The sequence below is a fragment of the Prosopis cineraria genome, unplaced genomic scaffold (genome assembly GCF_029017545.1).
Source record: "Prosopis cineraria cultivar Desert tree isolate PC_DT_omini unplaced genomic scaffold, ASM2901754v1 PC8, whole genome shotgun sequence".
Lineage (NCBI taxonomy): Eukaryota > Viridiplantae > Streptophyta > Magnoliopsida > Fabales > Fabaceae > Prosopis > Prosopis cineraria.
Genome location: NW_026555339.1, coordinates 12,353,066 through 12,368,822, shown reverse-complemented (window position 1 = coordinate 12,368,822; position 15,757 = coordinate 12,353,066). Strand labels below are relative to the sequence as shown.

Below are 15,757 nucleotides of genomic sequence, written 5' to 3'. Positions count from 1 at the left end.
GTAAAAGATGTCCCGAATACTTTATAAATAATATTGGAGTGAGTAATTTGTAGAATAACCAATTCTATATTTCACACTAACTAAAAAAATCGAACTGAACTGGACCGGACAGTCGGATTGATTCGACCGTCGATTAGTTTGGATTTCGGTTCAGTTAATATGTAAAAATTATTCTAGAGTTGAGTTAGGTTGAGCTATTTTGGACCGACGGTTGGATCGAGAATCGAGATCAAACCGGAGATTAGACTTGATTTTTAAAAATTAAACTATTCAAAAAATTATTTTTAATTTTTTTTAGAAAATAACCAATTTTTTAATTATTTGATATTATGTTACATCATGTGGCTTGTTAAATTATAATAAACTTAAAATATTTGATTTTATTTTTAAATTAAGTAGTAATTTTATATTTATTTCTTATATTTAGATTATTATATACATATATAATTTTTTTAATTTAATTATTACATCATCAGTTTGACTATTAACCATGCGAATTGCTAACCTTTCTAATTCAATGATAGTTCGGTTTTAAAAATATTGCTAACTTTACCTATGTTTTATAACCAATCTCAAATCCAAAAACAAAAAGGGAATTGTCTTAGACCACACAGTTACAAGGAGGGCAAAAAGGAATGCTTTGCCCCCATATTTATATTTCTTTTAAAAATGATAAAAGTGTTTTTTGGCCCCCATATTTTATATGATCTGAAAATTTGCCCCCACAATGTACGAGAGTCTAGATTCATCTTTGTTGGCTGCAAACGTAAAACGTTGTCAAATCACTTGGCGAGAGAAGCCTTATCATTGTTCTTCAACAATACAACAATTTCCACTCCTTTTTATACGACAAGTTTTACATAAGTTGAATTTTAAAAACTCACATGAGTATCATATATAGCGAAAAAAAACTCTTAATTAAATACTTATAAATTGATTATGATCAATCAAGTGTAATTAGAGATTCAAATCCAATACTATATTAACATAATAGTGTATAGAGCATAAGTCATGCTTTTATTATTATTTTTTTGTTGCTCATATATGTCCTCTTAACATAGATAATTCTATTCAAAGCATGATTAGATATTAAACATTAGAATTTCTCCCAGAAGAAATCTGAACCTTTGTCTGATTGTTATGTTATTAGATACTAGTGTGCCCCATTCACTAGATCAAATTCTTGGTTGAGTCATGCTTTTATTAAATAAACTAAGTATTGTTCGTTTAGTCCAATTATTTTATGGATAATTAAGTTATATCCGGCCAATTGCTTCCCAAGAAATCCCTAATATAATTCTGCTTAATGAAGGGGTTCCACTTCATGTATCTTTTTACTATTATTTTTTAATTCGTTGGGCAATAATAGAGGAACGAAACAAAAAATCCAAATTTCAGGTGGTCAACCATTTTATGCCTCCATTAATTTTCTTTATAATTTAATGCGAGATAAGAATAAAATCAAAGAAGAGTGTTCCCTTTTCAAGACTCTGGGAGCATTCATTGAAGAGAACAATAATAAAATATATTAGCTTACGTGATCCACAATGTTTTAAAAAAAAATGCTAGTGTGGTGATCGATGTGATTACCATGATAATGATTAGCATTTATAGTTTGAGGTGACATTAGTGCAGGCATAACAAAGAATAAAGCGAAAATAATGTTTTAGCATTTTATAAAACCAATAATTACAAGTAACAGGATATATTCTCTAATTTTATTTATAAATTATTTTTATTAATTACATTAATATCAATATAATAAAAATATAAAAATAAAATTTAATAAAATAACAAACATAACCTTTAAAAAGTAAATAAAATATATAATATTATTTTTTATTTTTTTCCTCTTATTTTTTAAGGATAGTTTAAATATTTTATTTAAAATAAAATATCATTATCAATTTAATAATTTATAAAGTAAATAATTTTATTATTTTAAAATGTGATTAATAAAGTGAATTGGAGAAAGTAAGGTCTAACAAAATAAATTAGTACAGCACAATGTAACAAACCTATTGAATGGAAAATCGGATCAGATTGGCCAATCAATTCATCTGGGTTGTCATCTAAACTTTTCTAGCATTAATTCAAAAGAACCCGGCTAATGAAACGAGTTGGCTGGGTTACATTTTTTACTGGTATTTAAAATATAAAAAAAAAAAGATGAAAGATGGGAAAACATGAAAGTCGTTTTTTCTTTTTATGCCGACACTCTGCTGAAGTGTTCATTGTTTTTCTTGTGAGGATGAGAAAGATGAAAGAGATTCAAAAGAAAAAGTTGAGAGAAGAAGATACTTCGCAGGTGGGTTTCACCTTAAATATGAATTTTCTATTCTAAAATTACCAAATCTTCCACGAAATCGCGAAGGTCGAAGCGTCAAAGCTTCTTCAGTGTGGTGCACGACAGGAAGCAAACGAAGAAAGGGACAGAAGACGATTTGGCTTTTGCTTTTTAGGTGTTGTTGGTAAATAGTAAGTCACAGTCTTTATCCTCTACTCTCTCTCCACGTGTATCCATTAACTTTAATATATATATATATATATATATTAAAGAAAGGATGCACAGGTGGAAGTGATTTGGAATTTCCTTTTATTTTTATTTTTTAATATAATTGCCTTTTCAGTCAAAAACTGATTTGAAATGGGAGGGAATGAAAATAATCATTTATTACTTTCCAACCTTCACATATAATTCGTAATATATATATATATATATACACATATAAACGCCCCTTGTGAGTAGTTTACATATCACTTATTATAATAATTTTTTTATTAATATCATTAATAAATTAAATTTATTTGTACTGATTTTACAATTAAATAAAAATATATTAAGTATATAAAATTAACTATATTTTTTAAAAAAATAACTATTTTTGAATAACTTTTATACTTAAAGAATGCAAGTGATAAATACTGTCAAGTTACATGATTAATATTTGGACCTCATTTTAAAATATTTAAAATTAAAATTTATTTAAAAATTATAAGATTAAATTTTTTTTAAAAAATAAGCATATATATTTTCCAAAAAAAATATTAAATATATAAATATTGTATGATGTTTAGAGCTCGAAAAATTTATTGACATGGAAAACAACCAAAATTTGAAGAAGTTATTATGCCTTTTGACCCGAAAATGGCCATTCTATAGAAGGAAAATGTGAACAAGGGTTTTTTTTTTAAATAGAAGAAAAAACACAAAGGGTACTAGGCCCTTAGATCAACAACTAACAGCTCATAAATACACTCAAGGGGATCCATGAAGACGACAGCTCCCGTAACAAGATCAAGGGCTTTTTTGACAAGCTTGTCAGCAATAGCATTAGCATCATGACCACACCATATCATTTTCACCCTCCAATCCCTCTGCATTAGACTTTGAATCTTAGATATAAGGTTGCGATTCAAGTGATAAATCATGATTTCCTCCTTGAGTGCCATAATCACCTCCATACAGTCTGTCTGAACATCATCAATCTCCCTCCATTGTAAGTCCCAAGCTCTCTTAAGAGCCCATATCACCCCCCACAATTCTGCATGATGATTGCTCGCTTGACCGATGTGATGTAAAAAGCCTCCCATTGTCTTTTCGGCATGGTCTCTCGCTATACCTCCACACCCGGCCACTACACCATCCCTCCTACATGCCCTATCGACATTGATCTTGATAGTCCCTATCTCTATAGCTCTCCATCTTCCTTGGCTTTTCACCCTCCCTTCTTCCATGAGATCTAGACTAGACCACCTTACCATCGCTTGAACTTAAGCAAGAGTCACATGCACACCAATAGCTTTTTTTTTTTTGAAAGACTCTAACATTTCTATTAATCCATAGTTGTCTGCATAATATGGCGAACCAAACATCCCACCTAACTCCCTTGACTACATGTCGTTGAGAAAGATTCCAATCTAACCAATCGACATGGTCATTAAATTCACAAAATATCGTCTCTTTATCAAGATGCACCAACTGTTTCGAACATGCCATTGCTATCAGACAATCTCACAAAACATATAGTACATTCTCGCAATAATGAGAACATAGGGAACATGAGACACTGCACTGAATACCTCTAGATGCTCGAAAAGAATTAGTCATAAGCCTTCATCTAGCACAAAGCCAAAGAAAAGTTTTACTACATTAGGATACAGGAGTTTTCCATACCTTCCTCCATAAAAGTTTTCGTACCTCATCATTGCTATTACAAAGCCTGCTATAAGCCAACTTTATTGTAAACTCTTCGTTATTCGACCACCTCTATCTAGGTATATCCTCATCCCCAGTGCTTGAGATCCTATTTATAACATCAATTATGTTTCTGGGCAAATACTCGACAAACTTAGCTATTATCCATCTGCTTGAAGGTGTCAAATACTCGTCAATGTGGTTACTAATTTCCTCCAGAACACTCTTCATCACATACTGTAATAATGGCTCATGATGAGGGAGCCAACAATCACGCCAAAACCTTACCATAGAACCATTACCCACCTGCTATGCAGCACTGGATATAACCTCATTCCATGTTTCCTTAATACCCCTCCAAGCACTAGATCTGCATTTACAAATCTCCACCTAAGGAATAACATCATTACCATATTTGTAATTTTCATGTATAAGTTTCACCCATAGTCCATCACATTGGTGAATTAGTCCCCAGCCAAGTTTCATCATAAATGTCTTGCTTTGACGACTAGCCATTTATAGACCGAGTCCTCCATTCTCTTTCCTTTGGCACACATCACCCTAAGACACTAAATGTATCTTATGTATGAATCCATACTTCCCCATATAAACTTCCTGCACTTCTTATCAATCTCCTCACACATGTGTTTTGGTAATGGAGTAGATTACATTGTATATGCTGGTAATGCTGCCACCACAAAAGAAGCCAATTTGTGTCTAGCTGCCACAAATAGAGTATTCACCTTTCATGAAGATAATCTGCTATCTATATTATTCAAAATGTGTTGATACGTATGTTTTGAACTCTCTTATAATGTAAAGGTATCCCTAAATACTTCCCAAGATCATTTGTAGTTGTAAACTTTAAGAAGCTACTAACTACAGTTGCGTGTGCTCTTCAAACATTCTGAGAGAAAAAGATTCTAGACTTAGCACTATTAATTTTCTCTCTTGAACTGCAACAAAAGTCATCTAGACAAGCCTTTAACAAGCCTGCTTGCTCCATAGTAAATCATCAGCAAAGAAAAGATGAGATATTGCTAACCCGTTCCTTTTTAATTTAAATGGAAACTAATTCCCTATATCAACTTCATTCTGTATCATGTGCCCTAGTTTCTCTATAATTAAAACAAAAAGATACAATGAAAAAGGGTCACCTTGTCTCACCCCCTAGACGGAGTGAATGTATCACCTTTCTCACTATTCGACATTACCTATATAGTAGCTGTCAATAAACACTTATACACCACATCAATAAAGATCAAGGGAATGTTGAGCTCTTCCAAACACTTAGTCACAAAATCCTACCTGACTCTATCATAAGCCTTGTCAAGATCTATCTTCAACGTCATAAACCCCCTTCTCCCTTTTCGCTTATGGAAGGAATGGATAATCTCTTGTGCAACAATAACATTATCAGTGCTTTGTCTACCAAGAACAAAACTACACTGATTAAGCGCCACAACTTTAGGCATGAGACGTTTAAGTCTAGTTGCAAGCACCTTCGTGATTACCTTGTATACCACATTGCAAAGACTAATAGGTCGAAAGTCCTTCAAAGTTTTTGGAACATCTACCTTTGGTATTAAAATGATGTTTGTCGCATTGATATGCCTCACCAGTTTAGGATTATAGAAGATTTGCTAGACTAATTGAACAACAGAATCCCCTACAACCTCCCATTGACTTTAAAAGGACAAGGGGTTTCGCCTGTCTGGGCCCTGGGCTTTAAGGGGCCCCATTGCAAATACTGCACCTTTTACTTCATAGCTAGTTATATCCTATCTTAGCGACTCAATGATGTCCTCCTCAACTATTGGGAAGCAATCACCAAAAACACTATCGTTAGAGGAGGCTAGTTCCGCAACATACAGTTATTTCAATCCCCATTTTCTTTAAGAGCTCACTATCATAAATAGTAAGGTTTTGATTATCACCAACGGGGGCTGGTTTGAGTGGCAAGTAGCTCAGTTTTGCTTAAGTAAGGTCTCGAGTTTGAGCCTTATGTATGCAGAAGTTTAGATTCAGATTAGTCAAGATGAAGCTCTGGATACCGAGTGGGCAACAAAAAAAAAAGGTTTTGATTATCAATATCTAGTTATCTTTCACTCAAAAAGGGAAAAAAAATTATCTGTCATCTTTTTTAGAAAATAAAGCTATCTATCTTATTTTTTGTGTGTGTCACTATATATGTTTCTTATATATATTATATATAGGCATATTTGGATATTAATTAAATATAACATTTAAATTGATATTAATTGATGATGGTAAAAAATAACTATATTTGGATAACGGCTAGAATGTCTTCTTTTATAATAAAGTCAACTTTTATTTTATTCTTTTTGTTTTTGATAAAAGCAAAAATAGCTTCAAATACACTCGAAATTAAAAAAAAAATTAAAATATTACAAGCTAGAAATTAAAAGAAGCAATTAAAATATAACAAATATATATATATATATATCTTATATTGATTTCGATGCAACCTCATCTAAAGGTGAAAATAGGTCAAATCTATGAGCTTGTATGTAAGCTTTTTTTCATATACTTTAAGCCTAAGCTTGAAATAAATCTAGCATAACCTAAAGCTCTTTTAAAAGTCAACATATGATGTTGGCCTTAAAAAAAATTATAAACTTAGGCCTTGAACACTATAAGTAGTAAAGCCTACCAAAACCTACATAAAGCTTATTTAAAGATTGCATAACATTAACTAAAAAATAAATTAAAACTTGAAATAAATTCAAATAAAAATTATTTTAAAGAGTAAGTTTATATCTTTCTCATTTGATTACACAAAAAATATGAAATCCACCAGTATGATAATAAAACTAAAACATAATATATATATATATATATCTCTCTCTCTCTCTCTCTCATCATCGTCCAAATTGTTCATCCATCCGCAGGTTTCAAAATTATTTTCTTTTTTTCATTTGTCTAGCTATTTCTTCCAAAAACAAAAAGCTTCAGAGTTCAAAGTTCAAAACTAAAAATTAAAAATATGATATCAAAGCTTGCCTCCACTAAATCCTCCTCTCTACAATAATAAATAATACAAGTAATCTAATAGAGGGGTTGACGCGTTTCATCACGAAAGGTAAAAATATGAGAAAAATTAGTGAGACCACATCATCGGAAATACGCGGGGACGAAGCAGAGTGAGAAGCTCGTGTGACGCGACGGCAAAGAGACCGAGAGCAAGGTGAGTGCGAGCGAGGACACGAATGCGAGAGCCAATGAAAACGCGTCTGATAGGTCCATTCCGTATGTTGCTTTGGTGTTGTTTTAACTCCCAATTTGAAGTAATCTTGGCATAAAAATAGTTGAAAAATAGAATATATTGCCTCTTCGGATATTGCACGTGTTTTGCAGGAAAAAGGAAATTCAAAAATAAATTTAAACTCCTGAATTTATAATTATTTAAATTTAAATTTATAATTTATTTTTTAAAAATTTTAATAAAGACTTTACTGTCATTAATTTCTTCTTTTAGGCTTCACTGTTGTTCTTTTAAAATTAAAGTATCCAATACTGCATCTTATAGATGCCATTTTAGCCAATAATAGTGGAGTAAAATTTTGACAAGCCCTATGAAAACAATAAAAAAAGGATTTCAACTCAATAAGAGACAAACTTAGTAAAGGCAATGAGAGTTCATTAATTTCACCCATACATTTTCAATTCATGGTAATTGATTGCAAAAATAACTGAGATATTATCTTCACATTCCATTGTATCCTTTATAAATACAAAATACTATTTGAAACACAATGCACTTACTAATACTATAAATCATCGCCCTCCATCTACAATCTCAAAGGGAACTTGCTTTTGAATGCTATCATAACTCACAACTGAAATACTTGCACTAGCACTCTCATATCCATCATTAGGAAAATTACTAACCAAATATTCACTTTCTTCTACCATCATATCCTTGTCCTTCCCTTGAAGGTTTTTTTCCATTGCCATAAGAGCCTCTAATTCCATTGCTACTTCCTTCATTGTTGGCCTTTCCTCTCCATTAACTCTAATGCACCTTCTTGCCAATGAGGCTACTTCTTTCAATTGTTTTGCATTCTTCTTTGGGTCTAGCACTCGCTTATCAAGAATTTCCCACAAGCAGTCTTCTCTCATGGAAGATATAAAGTGACTAGTCAACCCATTGAATTCAAATGCTTTTTTCCCGGTGAGTAATTCCACAAGTACAATCCCAAAACTATAAACATCACTCTTTTCATTCAACTGGCCAGTTTGGAGATACTCCGGATCCAAGTATCCTATTGTTCCTTGGATCACGGTAGCAACTTGAGTTTTATCAAGATGGACAAGTCTTGAAGCTCCAAAATCAGACACCTTTGCTCTATTGTCATGGTCTAATAGTATGTTGGCAGATTTAATATCCCGATGGATAATTGGAATAGAAGCAGCAGAATGCAAATATGAAATGGCCCCTGCTATCTCTATAGCTATTCTTAATCGAGTCTCCCATGTAATAGAACAATAATTTTTTGATGGGCTTAGGTGGTCAAGAAGAGTGCCATTGTCTACAAACTCATAAACTAATAAAGGCACTTCAGTTTCAAGACAGCACCCCAAAAGTTTGACCACATTCCGATGATTGATCTGGGAAAGTACAAATACTTCATTGATGAAACTTTTAATATTTTGGGAATCCCCTCCAACTTTAGACTTTTTAATGGCAACATGTGTGTTGTTTGACAACGTACCCTTATAAACCGTGCCTTGTCCTCCACGACCAAGGATCCTACTTTCATCAAAGTTGTTTGTGGCATTCTTAAGCTCATCTTCTGTAAAGATCTTAGCCCTTTCAGTATATTGTCGTTGTGAAAATTGTTGTAGAAGCAAGTTTCCTCCATTTTGCTCAAAATTTCTTTTTCTTAGTTGTCTCAAACTTCTTTTCTTTTGTGCCCAACATAATGCAAAAAGCACTGTGAGGACAACCAACAAAGCTACAGCAACAACTACAAGCAAGAGTTCAAAATGAGATTTTATTCTAGAAAAAATGTTTCGAATTTGATTTCAATATATGCGAAGATGCAAATCCTCTGTTCATTTTTAATTATTGTCTCCAACACCAAGTCCTACTTAACAAATTAAACCGGTCATGAAGAAATAATTAACTGTAATTTGAAGATTGCAGCGAGACTTTTTGACAACGTGATATAGTTTAGACAAATTACTATTTCATTAGTTTTAAAAACATTGAAGTATGTTTTAAAAATATTTTATTTTTAAAATTGGTAACTAAAATCAATTCGGTATAATTTTTATTTTCATTTTTATAATTTATTGTTATGTTTTCAATTTAATTTAAGGGAAAGACACACAAGTTGTTTTCCACTTAGATAAACTCAGGAAGCAAAAAAACTTTCATGATTAATATTTGGCTGTCCTAAAAATTAAATTGAGGGAAAAAATTACATACTTAATTTGCTAGAGTTAATCTTAACTTGCAATTTTTTCATAATTTATAAAATGACCATATTTTATAGCATGAGCTTATATTTAAATTGTGAAAGTGCATGTGTGCAAGGTATAAAGAAACGAGGCAATGTCTTGATATTATGCAATATTCGTGTATGCTTACCTAATGAAATTATAATGACACGCCCATCGTGATTAGAGTCCGCATCCGGAATTCTGCAGCCCGAACCCGGTCCAGTTTCGTTTTTGAGGCCATTACCTTTTTGCCCACTTGGACAAGTACATGTGTAGCTACCATTGTAATTGGTGCAAACTGCCGACTCCGTGCAATTATTGATGCCATGGCACTCGTCCACATCTGAAATTATGGAGACATCGTAGCAAAATTAATCGTGTAGAAAATATCCATGTGAACTATCCTACATCTTCTATCCTTTGCAATGGCACCTGATAACAATTTAATTAGCGTTTGATCCAATTTATTTAAAATCTTAAGTTCGAGTCATGAAATATACATTCGTGTTAAATAAAAATATTAAAGATATTTTTAAAATACTTGTAAAGCCATTGATAATAATAGTCTCACGGCAAAAATTCAAATTAATTTAGATGGATGATTGTAAAACTCTCAGGAAGATATCGAGCGGTAGAATAAAAACATGTTATTTTTTTCAGTTCAAAGACACTTTTAATTAATTTCATACAGATTGAAAAAAGTATAGTTAAAAAATTAAAAGTGATTTCTATCATTAATATGGTAAAAAATCATTACTTTCTAAGATTGCTTTCCAATTAAAATCAATCAATCAAAATTATTTTTAATTTATTTCTTCTCTTTACAATACATTTAGTGAGGTTATTTTTAAAAATTAAAAGAAGAATTATATTTAAGATGGGAAAATCACTGTCAAGTCCTTGCAAGTACTCCAACCACAAAAAAATCTGCACAAATTAAATAGCCGTGAGGTCCCTTCAGATTTAGCCGCAAATAATTTTTGTGAAACGGCCAAAATGCCCATGCTCACTGGTTTGCACATCCTCTCATATCGAAGATCGGTTTTCACTATCAGTCTCGCACATGCTGTCTAAGGTCATCTCCAACCCTCGCCGTTGACGAAGTCACTGCGCTGATCGTCCTGTCGCCGTTCATCAGTGTGCCCTTGTCGTTTCACGGAGTCACTACGCTGTTCATCCCATCGCCATTCATCAGTGCGCTATCGCCATTAACAGAGTCACTCCGTCTCGTCTTATCACTGTTCATCGGTGTATATTTACAGCCAAGTCTTAAGAACCTCCCAGCCATTTGTATATTTGTGGGACTTTTGGATAGTTAGAATGCTTATAAGAAATTTTATAGTGATTTTCCCATTTAAGATATTGGCTTTTTGCAAAGTATTCTACATTTTAAATCAACACTAGTCAGTAAAACATGTCATATATTTTAGGCTGAAAGGACTATTTCTTATAAAATTTAAAAACTGCCCTTAGTAAAAGTAATTAGTTAGGGGATTTTATTTAATGAGTTGGAAAGTTTCAAAACTAGGATATTAGATGAAAAACAAATCGAAGTGGGAATAAGATTCTACAATCACCTTTGCAGCCACCGGAGAGGTAGGGGTTGCCTTCAAAACCTGGTTTACATTTGCAGAGGTAGTAGCCTTTGACACTTTGTGATTCTTCGCATATACTTTCATCGTCTTTGCAGGCTCCACCGCATGATTTCGTCTGATCAACACCCCAATTCAGTACCACAGTAGATCTTTTGCGTACGCTTAGATCGTGGAGGTCGCTGTCGGAAAAGTTGAAAGTTCCGTGCTTGGCAAAAAACGCATAACTGCAGTTAAACAAGAAGCCGTCGGACACGTTTCGGTCACCATAAAAAACAATACTGTTAGTATAATTTCTAATGGGTTGCCCAAAATTAGTCCGGCAGCAGCCGGCGCCGGAGCAAGATCCTTTTGCCAAGGGTTCCTCGTAACTGCACTCTGAGTTGCAGCCGAAGAGTTTTTGTTCTTCGATATCGTAGAAGAAAGCGTAGGTGTTACACCCAACGACGACGAAATCGTTCTTTGTATTGGATATGGCGAATTTGGAAGGCGCACGAAAGCCTTTGGTCCAATAAATGCCTTCATCGGGATCGTAGCAATCATGATAAACTGGAGTGAAGACAAGCAGCTCACTGGTCTCCCCAGAGATGTTGAGAACTCGGATGTTGTTTTTGGTTCCTAGATAAGGAACGGGGAATCTAGACGAAGTGCTGCAGGTTATCAGAAAATCAGGATCTTTGAAGCAGTCTTTGGTTGTGCCGAAGGGATAAGAGATTTTCACGTCCCCGCACATGGTATCGCAGCCCGCTTTCTTGGCGGCTGCTAGCGCCGGCGCCGGCGATGCCAGTGTGGAGGCTACTAATGACAGTTTGATCAAAAGCAATAAACTCAAGCCCATGGTTTACCACTGTGTGACGGTGATAATGCAGTGCATTCTGATGATCAGGAAAGCTGATGATCACTATATAAGATGTTGACGAAGACTCGATTGCATTTCCATGGCTCCACAAGTCATTAAAGATGGGTAGTGGCTATTGACGAAGACTCTTGATTGCATTTTCATGGCTCCACAAGCCATTAAAGATGGAGAGAGGCTTTCAGGTTTATTTGATTCTGATTTCTGTTTTTATCTTCTCAAAACAATTTTATACAATAATTTTTTAGAAAAAGTTTTAAGAAAAGGAATAAAAAAATACGATTGAATTATTATTTTAAAAATATATTTAAATTGGTAAAATAAATAGCAAAAAAAAAATTATTTTATTAACATAATTGCCATTAATGAAGGTTTGATGTGATCGTTTGGCTGCCTGTTTTCAAAAGAGTTTTTTGTTCTAAGAAAACCTGTTTGAAAAATGCATATTTTGTTATTTATTTTAAAAAACAAAAAGATAAAAGTTGTTCTAAAAAATTTAAAAAATTCGTTATTTTTGTTCTAAAAATTAGATGTAAGGTGAAAAATTCCATCATTTCATAAATAATAATTATGTTAATAAAATAAATGATTTGTTCATATTCTTTATTTCACCAATGTGATATGTTTTTCAAAATATTAATTCAAACCATTTTTTTAATTTTGTTTTCAAAACCCGTTCTAAAAAACTATTTTACAGAATTATTTTAAGAATATAAAAAAAAAGAAACAAATTAAAATAGTTAAATATTTTCTGTCTTTTCTCTAGTTTTACAAAATAAAAATAACAAAACATTTAAAAGATGTTATGATTTTTTAATTTTTTAAGAATAGATAACAGAAAACATATTTTTAAATATATTTTTTATTTTTTATTTTGCCGTTATGAAAACAGCAAAACAAAGTGAGAGACTTTGACCAATAATGCGACAAGTAACGAGCTAAGTTACATGTATGAGAGAGGACTTGGGCGAGTCCAAGTCTTTGGACGTGTGGTGCTGTCTACTGTGGCCCCCATCTTATGAGTTGGGACCATCCAATCACCATATAATTCTGAAATTAACTTAGATTTTTCTTATTATTATTTTAGACTCCAAGCGTCCTGCAATATATTAAAGTTTTAATTTTCTATCATTTTTATTTGTCATGGTGTTCAAACCAATAATATTTTGTCCTTGAGCTTGGAGGCAAACTTTGATGCTAGTAATGGCCTGTTTGATTTCTGTTTTTAAAAATTATTTATGTTTTTAAAAATAAAAAATAAAAAAACTTGTTTTGATAAGTATTTTGAATTTAATTATTCTTAAAAATGTTCTCTTTTTTTAAAAAACAAAAAATGGAAACATCTTATAATTGTATACATTTTATTTTCTTTGCTTTTAAAACACACTATATTTGATTATTAAAAATTATACTTAGTTTGATTAATTTCTATTATAAACCACTATCATTAATCACTTGTAATAAGCCTATTTTTAATTCTAAAACTATTTTTAAATAACATAACTAAATAAATTTTTATTTTATTTTGTTTTGAAAAATAATTCTAAAACCTACATTACAAAACAAGTTTTTTTTTTTTAAGAGAACAAACACCTAGCAAGCCCTAATGGCATGTTTGGTTTTTATTTTCATTTTTTGTTTTTTTTTAAATTGTTTTGCAATGTAGTTTTTAAAATTGTTTTTCAAAATAAAGCAAAAGAAAAATCTGTTTAGTTGTGTTAATTTAAAAATAGTTTTAAAATTAAAAAATTGATCAATAGTGATGGTCACTAGCGATTAATGATGGTAGTTTATGATAATTATTGTTCAAGATAGCTGTATTTTTTAATAATTAAATGTAATGTATTTTGAAAACAAGAAAAATAAAATTAAAACAGCTTATGATTAATGATAGTGATGGTCGCTGCGACCAAGTCACGATATGTCAAGGCCTATTAACTTCGTGACATGCGCCATGGTGAAGGTAGCATTAACCGTGGTGCACTGCACAGCAATAATGGCAGCACTTTGCTGTAAAACTAGATCTGGGGGCTAAACTTTTGATATACCCTAAATCTCCGTTTATTGTCTAATTAGGGTAATTTAGGTGTCCGCATATAACTTATTTAGCATACTAACTAATGGAATCAGTTTCATTTCCAAATTAATTTATATCATTAAGTTGGACACCTGAAATCACATTAATCATATTTTCACACTTTTAACTTTTCAAGGTGTCCAAAAGCCCAACCAAAGTGCTAAAAGCCCGCAACCACACCTTGATCAAATTCAAAAGACTTATGATAACCTGTACAATGAACCACATCAAACAAAACCACTACCAATATGATTTTCAACCCTCAACCCTAAATTTCATAAAATCAAGGGGGTTTAATACCATTTTCCAACATCTCATTTCATAATTCCTCAAGATCTTATTTGCACCAATAATTTAGTCCTATTCACAAGATCTATTTAATACAACACATAGATCTAGGGCCTCAATTACAACCCATCACATAAGATATGCCAATAGTGCATGCATATTGAATAAATGACCTACTTGGCAATATAATTATCATTCACACATACTACACAATTACTAAAGGCATTTCATTATGAAAAACTTAATCACGTGGCTCTAATGCTTCCTTTTTGCCCTGATCGAGACTAGTGCTTGTAATACATTAAACGATAGGTGAGTGTGACTACTCAATAATTAAATAACTCTAAATCATGCACATGTAAGTCAATCAATCATAAGCATGTAAAGTAGGCAATTTCTTAGTAATCATATTCACGCTCATGAAACATACCAGAATATTCAAATTTTATATTCATCACATATGACAATATTCATTGAGATGCATTAACCTCCCTTATCATCCCATGATACCTCTAATTAAATCCATGGGCTATTAAATCAACAAGTCTGCATCTATATGAATGGACTAACCCAAACTAATCAATTATAAAGAGCCACCCAGTTAATGTTGTTACACTCACTCTTGAATCATGGATTCTTCATTCTCAAATGCTTAAGATGTTGTTGTTGAACCATGTGTTTTGATTACCACAAAAGAAAGAGAGAGGTGTTTGTCACTGGTGCATATTGTAATCATAAACTAAGTAACAAAACCTCTAAGAGCATGAAGACCAAGAGAAGAGTTAGTTTAATAGGTTTATTTATGTTGTTCTTCTTAGATTTAGTTGTGAAAACTAATGAAAGCTATCACATGATTTGAAAACGGTAAGAATGCATCATTTTAAAACCAACCTTAGGCTCATAAGTCCTTTGATCTTAAGTATCAAACCTTCATAATGCACCTAAATTTATTGTTCTAATTCATGCTTGATATAGCAAGGGCTACATGTGATTTGGCTACCCTAAGCGCATGATAGGACTTAGTGGATCCAATTTAAGCCTGAACTAGATTAAATCTAACATGAATTAGATCATAAAAGTTAGATAATACACTGTAAGACATCCCACACTTGAAGCAGAGATTGATCAATGCATGATTTGGCAGCTACATGTAGGGAGTGTCTTTGAGATACTGATGTGTTTTGATTCATGCTTGATTGCATTTTGTGCTCATATTTAAATTGTCCAATGTGTCAGCTTGAGTTTTCCTTAGTGACATTTCACACTTGAATCAAGGT

At 32.3% G+C, this 15,757-nt stretch overlaps 1 protein-coding gene across 1 annotated transcript; it reads right to left on the bottom strand.

Moving 5' to 3' along the window:
• Positions 1 to 7,845: 7,845 nt before the first annotated feature.
• Positions 7,846 to 12,308, bottom strand: LOC129318510 (putative wall-associated receptor kinase-like 16). The gene is made up of 3 exons (XM_054963333.1): positions 11,245 to 12,308; positions 9,816 to 10,010; positions 7,846 to 9,189 (listed from the first exon to the last, which is right to left on the bottom strand). The coding sequence occupies exons 1-3, from the start codon at positions 12,095 to 12,097 to the stop codon at positions 7,997 to 7,999; spliced, it is 2,241 nt and encodes a 746-aa protein (XP_054819308.1). The 5' UTR covers positions 12,098 to 12,308; the 3' UTR covers positions 7,846 to 7,996.
• Positions 12,309 to 15,757: the final 3,449 nt, after the last annotated feature.

Bases quoted from the DNA above. Each gene is read 5' to 3' on its own strand.
- LOC129318510 (XM_054963333.1), bottom strand. From the start codon at position 12,097: ATGGGCTTGAGTTTATTGCTTTTGATCAAACTGTCATTAGTAGCCTCC. The intron at 10,011-11,244 runs GTGATTGTAGAA...CCATAATTTCAG, and splicing joins CCTCTCCGGTGGCTGCAAAG to ATGTGGACGAGTGCCATGGC. The intron at 9,190-9,815 runs GTAAGCATACAC...TCTTGCTTGTAG, and splicing joins TGTCATTATAATTTCATTAG to TTGTTGCTGTAGCTTTGTTG.